Source organism: Oncorhynchus nerka, unplaced genomic scaffold (assembly GCF_034236695.1).
Source record: "Oncorhynchus nerka isolate Pitt River unplaced genomic scaffold, Oner_Uvic_2.0 unplaced_scaffold_2062, whole genome shotgun sequence".
In the NCBI taxonomy this organism is placed as follows: Eukaryota; Metazoa; Chordata; class Actinopteri; order Salmoniformes; family Salmonidae; genus Oncorhynchus; species Oncorhynchus nerka.
This window is the reverse complement of record NW_027039264.1, coordinates 39,838-52,955: the sequence shown is the minus strand read 5'-3', so window position 1 is coordinate 52,955 and position 13,118 is coordinate 39,838. Positions and strand designations below refer to the sequence as shown.

Here is a 13,118-nt window from a genome sequence, read left to right as displayed (position 1 = left end):
GCTCAATGGAAGTTTCAATAGAGAGTTCTTTAAGGTCAGGACTAGACTTAATCTGTTTCCGGAAACTGGCCCATTACCTGAGTAACTCATCAAATATATTTATTCAATGTTACATGGAATGCTGGTGATGTCAATTAAACTGTCTAAAGACAAAATATGACAACAGCTAAAGTCCTGCATGCCTACAAGCAGAACAGGATGAGGACTGTCTATATCCCAGGATGTCTATATCCCAGTATGAATGGTTGGTCACTACACACCTGGCTTTGAGACTGTGTTTATATTACTAAAGCAGAAAACAGGACTGTCTATATCCCAGGATGAATGGTTGGTCAGTACACACCTGGCTTTGAGACTGTGCCTGATTCCTGCAGGTATGTAAAAATAAGAATTGACATGATGACTTACCTCAACATGGTCACAAGTCTTACAGCTCTGAGGAATCCCTGAAGTCAAAAGTAGTTATTTAAAATGGACAATCTCATGTAATAATGAATGAATAATTATTAAATAGACTTGTAATAAAATGAATAAAACTAAGCAACAGTCTCAGAATGTACACTCATTAGCATACCATAATCTGACATTAGTGTTATATTAATGAATGTTTGTGGAAGCAGGAAACAACATCGTTCTGGTCCATGTTTTGTAGATGTTGGGGTCTGATTTCTGGTAGATCCTAGGATGTTCTCTTCACTCTCTAACAGAGTGTCAGCCAAGAAGTTTAGCATCGTGTTACAACGCTCTTAGTTGTTGCGGAAATCAACCCACAATGCCATTTACTTTGGGCATCTACGTCATATCGCTGACAATACCTTTAAGTTTGTTTTGACCAAATAGATCATGATTGTGTTCCTTGCCTGGGAATCAAGTGTAATGATTGCTTTCATCGTATTTGGATTTTAAAACAATTCAATTAAGTTTACTCACATTTCTCAGGTCCAGACTTGATCCAACACTCCACCATGGTCTCTGGTGTTCTCAGGTCCAGGCTTGATACAACACTCTCCACCATGGTCTCTGGTGTCCTCAGGTCCAGGCTTGATACAACACTCTCCACCATGGTCTCTGGTGTCCTCAGGTCCAGGCTTGGTCCAACACTCTCCACCATGGTCTTTGGTGTCCTCAGGTCCAGGTTTGATCCAAATCTCTCCAACATGGTCTCTGGTGTTCTCAGGTCCAGGCTTGGTCCAACTCTCTCCACAATGGTCTCTGGTGTTCTCAGGTCCAGGCTTGGTCCAACTCTCTCCACCATGGTCTCTGGTGTTCTCAGGTCCAGGCTTGGTCCAACTCTCTCCACCATGGTCTCTGGTGTTGGTAAAGCAGAAGGATAGACTGATTCAAATAAATATATTATATTTAGTTATATTATTATTTTATTATTTAACTAGGCAAGTCAATAAGATAAGAACAATAAGAAAAATATATTATTTAAAATGGCGGCCTACAACAGCCAGAACCTCCCCTAGTCCAGACCCTCCCCTACCCCAGAACCTCACCTACCACAGAACCTCCCCTACCACAGAACCTCCCCTACCCCAGACCCTCCCCTACCCCAGAACCTCCCCTACCCCAGACCTTCCCCTACCCCGGAACATCCCCTACCCCAGACCCTCCCCTACCCCAGAAGCTCCCCTACCCCAGAACCTCCCCTACCCCAGACCTTTCCCTAACTCAGAACCTCCCTATCCCAGAACCTCCCCTACCCCAGAACCAACCCTACCCCAGACCCCCTACCCCAGAACCTCCCCTACCCCAGAACCTCCCCTACCCCAGACCTTTCCCTAACCCAGAACCTCCCCTACCCCAGAACCAACCCCTACCCCAGACCCTCCCCTACCCCAGAACCTCCCCTGCCCCAGACCCTCCCCTATCCCAGAACCTCTCCTACCCCAGACCCTTCCCTACCCCAGCCAGAGCATCCCCTACCCCAGAGCCTCCCCTACCCCAGCCAGATCCTCCCTACCCCAGACCCTCCCCCTACCCCCAGAACCTCCCCTATCCCAGACCCTCCACTACCCCAGCCAGAGCATCCCTACCCCAGACCCTCCCCTACCCCAGAACATTCCCTACCCCAGCCAGAGCCTCCCCTACCCCATCCAGACCTCCCTACCCCAGACCCTCCCCTACCCCAGAGCCTCCCCTACCCCAGCCAGACCCTCCCCTACCCCAGACCCTCCCCTACCCCAGAGCCTCCCTACCCCAGCCAGACCCTCCCCTACCCCAGAACCTTCCCTACCCCAGCCAGATCCTCCCCTACCCCAGAACCTCCCTACACCAGCCAAACCCTCCCATACCTCAGACCCTCCCCTACCCCAGCCAAACCCTCCCCTACCCCAGACCCTCCCCTAACCCGGACAACGCTAGGCCAATTGTGCGCCGCCCTCACGGCCGGTTGCGATACAGCCCGGGATCGAACCCTGGTCTGCGACACTCAGGATCCCTCAGGTGGACATTGCTTATAGATGTGAAGTCACCAGGTATCATGAGTTACATTCCCCCTAGAGATCACCAGGTATGAGTTACATTCCGCCCTAGAGATGAAGTCACCAGGTATCATGAGTTACATTCCCCCCTAGAGATGAAGTCACCAGGTATCATGAGTTACATACCCCCCTAGAGATGAAGTCACCAGGTATCATGAGTTACATTCCCCCCTAGAGATGAAGTCACCAGGTATCATGAGTTACATTCCCCCCTAGAGATAAAGTCACCAGGTATCATGAGTTACATCCCCCCCTAGAGATGAAGTCACCAGGTATCATGAGTTACATTCCCCCCTAGAGATGAAGTCACCAGGTATCATGAGTTACATACCCCCCTAGAGATGTGAAGTCACCAGGTATCATGAGTTACATTCCCCCCTAGAGATGAAGTCACCAGGTATCATGAGTTACATTCCCCCCTAGAGATGAAGTCACCAGGTATGAGTTACATTCCCCCCTAGAGATGAAGTCACCAGGTATCATGAGTTACATTCCCCCCTAGAGATGAAGTCACCAGGTAGAGATGATGAAGTCACCAGGTATCATGAGTTACATTCCCCCTAGAGATGAAGTCACCAGGTATCATGAGTTACATTCCCCCCTAGTTACATTCCCCCTAGAGATGAAGTCACCAGGTATCATGAGTTACATTCCCCCTAGAGATGAAGTCACCAGGTATCATGAGTTAGTCACCAGGTATCATGAGTTACATTTCCCCCTAGAGATGAAGTCACCAGGTATCATGAGTTACATTCCCCCTAGAGATGAAGTCACCAGGTATCATGAGTTACATTCCCCCTAGATGATGGTATCATGAAGTCACCAGGTATCATGAGTTAAATTCCCCCTAGAGATGTGAAGTCACCAGGTATCCTGAGTTACATTCCCCCCTAGAGATGTGAAGTCACCAGGTATCCTGAGTTACATTCCCCCCTAGAGATGAAGTCACCAGGTATCATGAGTTACATTCCCCCCTAGAGATGTGAAGTCACCAGGTATCATGAGTTACATTCCCCCCTAGAGATGAAGTCACAAGGTATCATGAGTTAATACCCCCCTAGAGATGACGTCACCAGGTATCATGAGTTACATTCCCCCCTAGAGATGAAGTCACCAGGTATCCTGAGTTACATTCCCCCCTAGAGATGTGAAGTCACCAGGTATCATGAGTTACATTCCCCCCTAGAGATGTGAAGTCACCAGGTATCATGAGTTACATACCCCCCTAGAGATGTGAAGTCACCAGGTATCATGAGTTACATTCCCCCTAGAGATGACGTCACCAGGTATCATGAGTTACATACCCCCTAGAGATGAAGTCACCAGGTATCATGAGTTAATACCCCCTAGAGATGAAGTCACAAGGTATCATGAGTTAATACCCCCTAGAGATGTGAAGTCACCAGGTATCATGAGTTACACCCCCTAGAGATGTGAAGTCACAAGGTATCATGAGTTACATTCTCCCCTAGAGATGTGAAGTCACCAGGTATCATGAGTTACACCCCCCCTAGAGATGTGAAGTCACCAGGTATCAACCTCCACACACATACGTCCCCCTCATAAAACACTGAGCTTGTGCCACATCTAACTGTCTGTAGGTCCAACAGAACACATTAAAACACACCACTACTAATCTAACTGTCTGTAGGTCCAACAGAACACATTAAAACACACCACTACTACTAATCTAACTGTCTGTAGGTCCAACAGAACCCATTAAAACACACCACTACTACTAATCTAACTGTCTGTAGGTCCAACAGAACACATTAAAACACACAACTACTACTAATGTAATTGTAGAAATGATTCCAGAGGAAACAAATGAAGAAACATTGCTATTTGACTCACCTCTGAATGTGTTGGTCATCTATCTGACACAGGGTCACTGAGGAGGAGGAGTAAACCCCAAATCCAGGATAGAGGGGTTCAGTGAATGTGGTGTGTTCTGTGTGAAGGTGTGTCAGTGTACCAGAGGAGGACACACTATAGAAGGACAAAGTACCAGCTGGCCAGTCCAGATACACTCCAACTCTGTTAGAATAACGACCAGAGATGGATCTGCTGACTCCAGCATGGATAAATTCATAAGCACTATCATAGCAGTATAAACACCAGGACTTCCTATTGAGTCCAATCCAACTGTCATCCTCCCGTCCCTTCCTCTTCATTCCTTTGTACACGACACCAATGTCAGCCATGTCACCATCTCTCTCCACCTCCCAGTAATAACGACCTCCAGAAATGACTTCACTGCAGACAACTTGGCAATGACAATCAAATCTGTCTGGATGGTCTTCATAATGCTGCTCCTTCAACACCCGTGTCACCTTCCTGTTCCCCTCAGACAGTCTCAGGTTTGGGTTTGCTGTATTTGGGTCCAGGGTGAGATGACAGGCATCTGTAGATAAAAGGAGAGTTTAATCAAACCACATCTTCACATAAAATTTTGTTTTGTCGGAACAGAACAAGTATTGATTAGTTACTATGTTACTATAGTTCTGAATATACAGTTAATTAGGATTGAAGAGACTTACATTTCCTCAGCCCTGATTTCAGCCTACACTCTCCACCATGATCCACACTGTAGGAGAAACAGGTTATTGACTGACAAAGACCTAATAAAGCAGTCAACATTTAAACCATATTGTTGTGTTCTGGTGCACTATCCCAGTTCATTACTATCCTACCTACTGCATACAGAACGGAGTACAATTCATTACTAGAGACATACAGGTATTCTATCCTACCTACTGCATACAGAACAGAGTACAGTTCATTACTAGAGACATACAGGTATTATATCCTACCTACTGCATACAGAACAGAGTACAATTCATTACTAGAGACATACAGGTATTCTATCCTACCTACTGCATACAGAACAGAGTACAATTCATTACTAGAGACATACAGGTATTCTATCCTACCTACTGCATACAGAACGGAGTACAATTCATTACTAGAGACATACAGGTATACTATCCTACCTACTGCATACAGAACGGAGTACAATTCATTACTAGAGACATACAGGTATTCTATCCCACCTACTGCATACAGAACGGAGTACAGTTCATTACTAGAGACATACAGGTATTCTATCCTACCTACTGCATACAGAACGGAGTACAATTCATTACTAGAGACATACAGGTATTCTATCCCACCTACTGCATACAGAATAGAGTACAATTCCAACAGGATATCAGAGATGCAGAAGAAGAGTATTCATGTGGTGATGATGTATGCTGTGTTGGAGTGCTCAGCCTGCTGGGTGAACTTCCCCTTAATTCTACCATCATGTCCTCATGTTACTGACCCTACTACACTACATATGACACAACCGCTGCTCACACTATCAGGACATCTATTCTGACTTACTTCAGCTTCATCAGTTTATATGTGGGATCCACCAGAGCAGCTGAAAGCAGTCCCCCTGCAGAGTCTCCTGGGTGATTGTAGCTCAGGTCCAGCTCTTTCAGGAGGGAGGGGTTTGACCTCAGAGCTGAAGACAGAGCAGCACAGCCCTCCTCTGTGACCAGACAGCCAGACAGCCTACAGAGAGACACACAACAGCTGTCTAGGTTGATGTACTGGTGTCAATCATCTTGTAGGACACCCATACATTTGTCCATGACACAAACAATGTGATAAAAAATAAGATTATCTGAGAATTAGTTTTAATAAGCTCATTACCGACCTGACTGAAACAGCTGTACTTACCCCAGTGTGTGTAGTTTACAGTCTGGATCCTCCAGTCCAGCAGACAGCAGTGTGACTCAGCTCAGTACCAACCTGACTGAAACAGCTGTACTTATCCCAGTGTGTGTAGTTTACAGTCTGGATCCTCCAGTCCAGCAGACAGCAGTGTAACTCAGCTCAGTACCAACCTGACTGAAACAGCTGTACTTACCCCAGTGTGTGTAGTTTACAGTCTGGATCCTTCAGTCCAGCAGACAGCAATGTAACTCCTGAGTCCTGCAGGTCATTGTCTCTCAGCTCCAGTTGTTTCAGTTGTGAGCTGGGTGAACTCAGGACTGAGGCCAGATCCCAGTGTCTGTCAGACCACACTGACCCAGACTGGGGCAGAAGAGCACAGGATTAACAAATGTTCAAACACACATAATAACTCATTGTCAAGTTATTTAACTCACTGTGTCTGTATGTTGCAGGTGGACTGGTTAGTCTCACAGAGCAGCTCCACTCCTCTGTCTCCCAGGTCATTGTAGCTGAGGTCCAGTTCTCTCAGAGCTGAGGCCAGAGTCATGTTGGTACCCTCTGTCACTGACCACACTGACCCAGACTGAGGGCAGAAGAGTCTCACAAATGTTCATTTACTCATAAGTTATCAGTTGCAAGTGGACTGTCCAATTGGCTCATTTAACCCTCTCCTCTAGTATTCTGTCATTGCTGTAAAGTGGACTCTTCTAGTCAACACAGAGCAGCTCTCCTGGTAAAATAGGGATGTCAAAAAGTCATTGTAGAGGTCCAGTTCTCTCAGGGGAGGGTTGAGTGTCTGCAGAGCTAGTCTCACAGTAGTTATATGTGAGTTTACAGCCAGCTAGTCTGAAGAGAGGATATAGTCTGTTAGATATACAAATCCTTCATTATAATGATACTGTAAACATCAACTCAATAACAGAACTTACAGTGCTCTCTTGCAGGTTTTCACTACCGGCAGCAACCTCTGATAACCTTCCTCTGATGTGTTGTATGTCTTCAGGTCAAACTCCTCCAGCACCTCCTCTGACATCAGTAACAGGTAGGCTAGGGCTGAACATTGGTCAGGTTTTAGCTCTGTTTCTGAAAGAGTTCCTGATCGCAGGGAGGTCTGCATGTCTTCAACTAGAGAATTGGCATCAAGTTCATTCAGACAGTGGAACAAGTTGATGATCCTTTCTGGTGAGGATTCCTGGTTGATGTTGTCTGTAAGGTACCTGACTGTTCTCTCAACTGTTTCCTCATTGGTCTGTGTGGTACATCCTGTCTGTGTCAGAAGGCCTCGTAACAGATTCTGATTGGACTCCAGTGAGAGACCCAGAAGGAAGCAGAGGAACAGGTCCAGGTGTCCAATCTCACTCTTCAAGGCCTGGTCCACTGCTCTCCTGTGTAAGTCAGACAACTGGATTGACTCCTCTTCATCATTGTCATCCTTTTTGTCTTCATCGGAATCATCATCATCGGAATTATTATCATCGATTGACGTTAACTTGTCAGGCTTCAACTTGCATGACCAGAATTTGAATCGGCTGTTTTCATAGTAACCTTGACGCTTAGTGACTGCTTTGGGGAGAAAACATTTTCCTTCTTGCCCAGACATGATTCTAAAGCATGCACTGCTGCTAGAAACTCCTGAATGCTCAGATGCACAAAGCTGTAGACCTTGTCTTGGTACAGCCCAGATTCTTCTTTAAAGATCTCTGTACACAATGCTGAGTACTCTGATGCCTCTGTGACATCAAGGCCACACTCTCTCAGGTCCTCCTCATAAAGATCAGGTTGCCCTTCTGCAGCTGTTGGAAAGCCAGCTTTGCCAGTTTAAGGATCATCTCTTTGTCTGACTGAGACAGTTCCTTTGGGTTTGTCTCTGTGGCTTTGTTATACTTCCTGTTCTTCACAATGATTTGGATCATGAAGTGTGAGTACATCTGGGTCAGAGTTTTGGGGACTTCATCCTTCTCTACCTCTTTCAGAATCATCTCAAGGACAGTGGCTGATATCCAACAGAAGACTGGCATGTGGCACATGATGTGGAGGCTCCTTGATGTCTTCATGTGTTTGATGATTTCATTGGCCAGATTCTGATCTGTGATTTTCTTCCTGAAGTACTCCTCCTTCTGTGGATCATTGAACCCTCGTACCTCTGTGATCTGGTCAACACACTCAGGAGGGATCTGATTGGCTGCTGCAGGCCTTGAGGTTATCCAGAGGAGAGCAGAGGGAAGCAGATTCCCCTTGATGAGATTTGTCAGCAGCACGTCCACTGAGGTTGGCTCCGTGACATCACAGCACTTCTCATTGTTTTTGAAGTCTAGAGGAAGTCGACACTCATCCAGACCATCAAAAATGAAAACAGTTTTGGTTTCACCATCTTCAATGCTGTCAATCTCTTTCAGCTCTGAGAAGTAGTGGGAAAGAAGTTGCATCAGACTGTATTGGTCCTTTTTCAGGTTCAGATCACGGAAAGGAAGAGGAAACATGAAATGAACGTCCTGATTTGCTTTTCCCTCTGCCCAGTCAAGGATGAACTTCTGCACAGAGACTGTTTTTCCAATGCCTGCGATTCCTTTGGTCAGCACAGTTCTGATAGGTTTGTCTTGTCCAGGTAAAGGCTTGAAGATGTCGTTGCTTTTATTTGGTGTCTCTTGTGTGGTTTGTTTCTTGGATGCCATCTCTATCTGTCTAACCTCATGTTCATTATTGAGCCCTCCACTTCCACCCTCTGTGATGTAGAGCTCTGTGTAGATGTCCTTGAACAGACTTTGGTTTCCATGGTGTCCAATTCCTTCAGATATGTGTTGATACTTGTGTTTCAGTTTAGCCTTAACGTCTTGTTGGACTGTCAGCAGAGATTGACCTGTATGAAAATGAGAGTTGGGACTCATAAGTTTGTGTGTTTTATAAGGGCCTTTGTACCATTCTGTGTAATATTATATGAAACACAGTCTTACTTCTTCTGTCCAGAAGGTTGTGTGTGATCTTTAATACATCCTCACTGTCCAAACTCTCCACTTCCTTATTGTCATCTGGTAATGGTTCCTGGCTGAAAGCAGGTGGCTGATCACTCTTCATTGATAGCAGGCTGGTTGTAGGTGACTCTGCTCTGGGCTTCTGGACACTGAACAAAACAGGGAGACAGATCACCTCATCAATATTACATTAATACCTCATCTACTTCATTTTAACAACTGTTTGGTAGAACTTCTAGAAGTCCTGATGTTTCTGTTAAAGCTACAGTCTGCAATTGGTAAATCCATGTTTGGTATTTTAAATTAATTATGTAGATCTACATTCCATGTACTTTGAGATCACTTTTCATTAGTTTGATTTTTTTAATAGCAATGTATATTTTGCAATTAATCTCTTACCTCTTTGAACTGGTGTCTTGAGTCATTTTAGAGGCAGTGGTCCCCCTCTCTCTCCCCAGAGAGACTCATTTTAGAGGCAGTGGTTCCCTCCTCTCTCTCCCCAGAGAGACTCATTTTAGAGGCAGTGGTCCCCTCCTTTCTCTCCCCAGAGAGACTCATTTTAGAACCAGTGTTCCCCTCCTCTCTTTCCCCAGAGAGACTCATTTTAGAGGCAGTGGTCCCCTCCTCTCTCTCCCCAGAGAGACTCATTTTAGGAAGAAGTCCCGCCTTTCTCTCCCCAGAGAGACTTGTTTTAGATGTAAGTCACAGCTCACTCAGCTACAATAAGAAATAACAGAACAGTATGTCTGAACATTGAACAACCATTAACAATGACAACACTTTTATTGTCAGAGGTCAGAGTTCAGATACTTCTTGTTGCATTTAAACATACACAGTCCAATATTATTAATTTGATTTGGATCCCCACTAGCTGACTCCATAACAACAGCTAGTCTACCTGGTTGGTTCCCCTGACTCCATAACAACAGCTAGTCTACCTGGTTGGATCCCCTGACTCCATAACAACAGCTAGTCTACCTGGTTGGATCCCCATTAGCTGACTCCATAACAACAGCTAGTCTACCTGGTTGGATCCCCTGACTCCATAACAACAGCTAGTCTACCTGGTTGGATTCCCTGACTCCATAACAACAGCTAGTCTACCTGGTTGGATCCCCTGACTCCATAACAATAGCTAGTCTACCTGGTTAGATCCCCTGACTCCATAACAACAGCTAGTCTACCTGGTTGGATCCCCTGACTCCATAACAACAGCTAGTCTACCTGGTTGGAGCCCCTGACTCCATAACAACAGCTAGTCTACCTGGTTGGATCCCCTGACTCCATAACAACAGCTAGTCTACCTGGTTGGAGCCCCTGACACCATAACAACAGCTAGTCTACCTGGTTGGATCCCCTGACTCCATAACAACAGCTAGTCTACCTGGTTGGATCCCCTGACTCCATAACAACAGCTAGTCTACCTGGTTGGATCCCCATTAGCTGATTCCATAACAACAGCTAGTCTACCTGGTTGGATCCCCGTTAGCTGATTCCATAACAACAGCTAGTCTACCTGGTTGGATCCCCGTTAGCTGATTCCATAACAACAGCTAGTCTACCTGGATGGATCCCCTGACTCCATAACAACAGCTAGTCTACCTGGTTGGATCCCCATTAGCTGACTCCATAACAACAACTAGTCTACCTGGTTGGATCCCCTGACTCCATAACAACAGCTAGTCTACCTGGTTGGATCCCCTGACTCCATAACAACAGCTAGTCTACCTGGTTGGATCCCCTGACTCCATAACAACAGCTAGTCTACCTGGTTTGATCCCCTGACTCCATAACAACAGCTAGTCTACCTGGTTGGATCCCCTGACTCCATAACAACAGCTAGTCTACCTGGTTTGATCCCCTGACTCCATAACAACAGCTAGTCTACCTGGTTAGATCCCCTGACTCCATAACAACAGCTAGTCTACCTGGTTGGATCCCCTGACTCCATAACAACAGCTAGTCTACCTGGTTTGATCCCCTGACTCCATAACAACAGCTAGTCTACCTGGTTGGATCCCCTGACTCCATAACAACAGCTAGTCTACCTGGTTTGATCCCCTGACTCCATAACAACAGCTAGTCTACCTGGTTAGATCCCCTGACTCCATAACAACAGCTAGTCTACCTGGTTGGATCCCCATTAGCTGACCCCATAACAACAGCTAGTCTACCTGGTTAGATCCCCTACTCCATAACAACAGCTAGTCTACCTGGTTGGATCCCCTGACTCCATAACAACAGCTAGTCTACCTGGTTAGATCCCCTGACTCCATAACAACAGCTAGTCTACCTGGTTAGATCCCCTGACTCCATAACAACAGCTAGTCTACCTGGTTAGATCCCCTGACTCCATAACAACAGCTAGTCTACCTGGTTGGATCCCCATTAACACTTTGTCTGAGATTGCTGGTGTTGTGAAGAACAGCACAGTGACAGGGGTCACCATCCCACAGCTGGTTGGACTGGAGGATGGTACGGTGCTGGTGGAAAGTTATGGCTGGCAACAACACCTGACTCCGGTCTTCAGGCCACTGCCACAGATCAAGAAGTACCAGCACTTCAGATGAATATCATTTTCATTGCATTGTATGAGGTTATTCTTCATATGTAAACTCGGGAGGTGAATTGATGTTATGCAAGGTTGTCATGTCTTCTCAATTGGTTTAGTTATTTCCTGTTTTACAGCATTGATGCTCTGAAGCCTGGTGTTGTTGTCACCAAGGAGCGTTGGGACTCAGTCGGGACCAGGTTTCAGCTGCTGCACAACGCTGACATCCTTCCTCCCATAGATGGTCTGCCTGTACAAGCACCACCTGGACTGGACACAACTTGACAATCTGATATTTTTGAGAAGATCAGGGAGTTTTGCTACGAAGAAGCTATGGACAACACATGCCCTGCACCAAAAGTCAAGGGCAGGACAGAAACAGGCTCTCTGAATATAGATTCCCTTGTTCATGCGTGGTTCAGACGGACCAGTTCATCATTGGCGGAGAGTTCCCAGTCATCAGCACTGTCTGCAGTGCTTCTAGTCACATGACTCTCTCCTAACACACACCATATGTTGTTGCTACTTTAAAAAATGTATCCTGCTGCTCAGCCACTTTACCTATACTGATAGTATACATGTAACTACCTCATCTATCACCAGTATCACTGATATGGTTATTGATATTGTTCTACTACATACTATATAACTACCTCATCTATCACCACTATCACTGATATGGTTATTGATATGGTTCTTCTACATACTATATAACTACCTCATCTATCACCACTATCACTGATATGGTTATTGATATTGTTCTACTACATACTATATAACTACCTCATCTATCACCACTATCACTGATATGGTTATTGATATTGTTCTACTACATACTATATAACTACCTCATCTATCACCACTATCACTGATATGGTTATTGATATTGTTCTACTACATACTATATAACTACCTCATCTATCACCAGTATCACTGATATGGTTATTGATATGGTTCTACTACATACTATATAACTACCTCATCTATCACCACTATCACTGATATGGTTATTGATTTTGTTCTTTGTCAGGGTAGGTTCATTGTTCCTTGTCAATCATTGGTTTACTGGTGAAATCAGCAATCAGACAATAACTTCTTTAAGTAAATCAATCAAACCTTTACTAATGCAACTGCAGGCAGAATTTGACAATGGAAACATAGCATGTATGTTTCTGCAACCAACCAAAGAGCTGGTTAACTATATAGACTATATACCCATGATCACTCCCTAGTGGTATGATCACCTACGTCAATGTATGTGTGTTTCCAAAAGCTGAGGTTACCTTATAAGGTAACCTGGTACAGTAGCTTCTGTGAATTCATTAGCATTGTCCACTGTCACACAAGATCAACATGGCAAAACCAGACAGTGGTTACTTCTCTTTA

General features: G+C 45.2%; 1 protein-coding gene across 1 annotated transcript; it reads right to left on the bottom strand.

Annotated features, from left to right (window-relative positions):
- Positions 1–273: 273 nt before the first annotated feature.
- On the bottom strand, positions 274–9,674 carry LOC135567432 (protein NLRC3-like). Its single transcript, XM_065014830.1, is given in 13 exon segments — positions 274–446; positions 931–1,335; positions 4,341–4,890; positions 5,027–5,073; positions 5,874–6,047; positions 6,406–6,549; positions 6,647–6,785; positions 7,027–7,058; positions 7,142–7,626; positions 7,764–7,984; positions 7,987–9,069; positions 9,164–9,330; positions 9,581–9,674. Coding segments are annotated over 12 exon segments (3,468 nt in total). The 5' UTR covers positions 9,607–9,674; the 3' UTR covers positions 274–446; positions 931–935.
- Between the last annotated feature and the right edge of the window lie 3,444 nt (positions 9,675–13,118).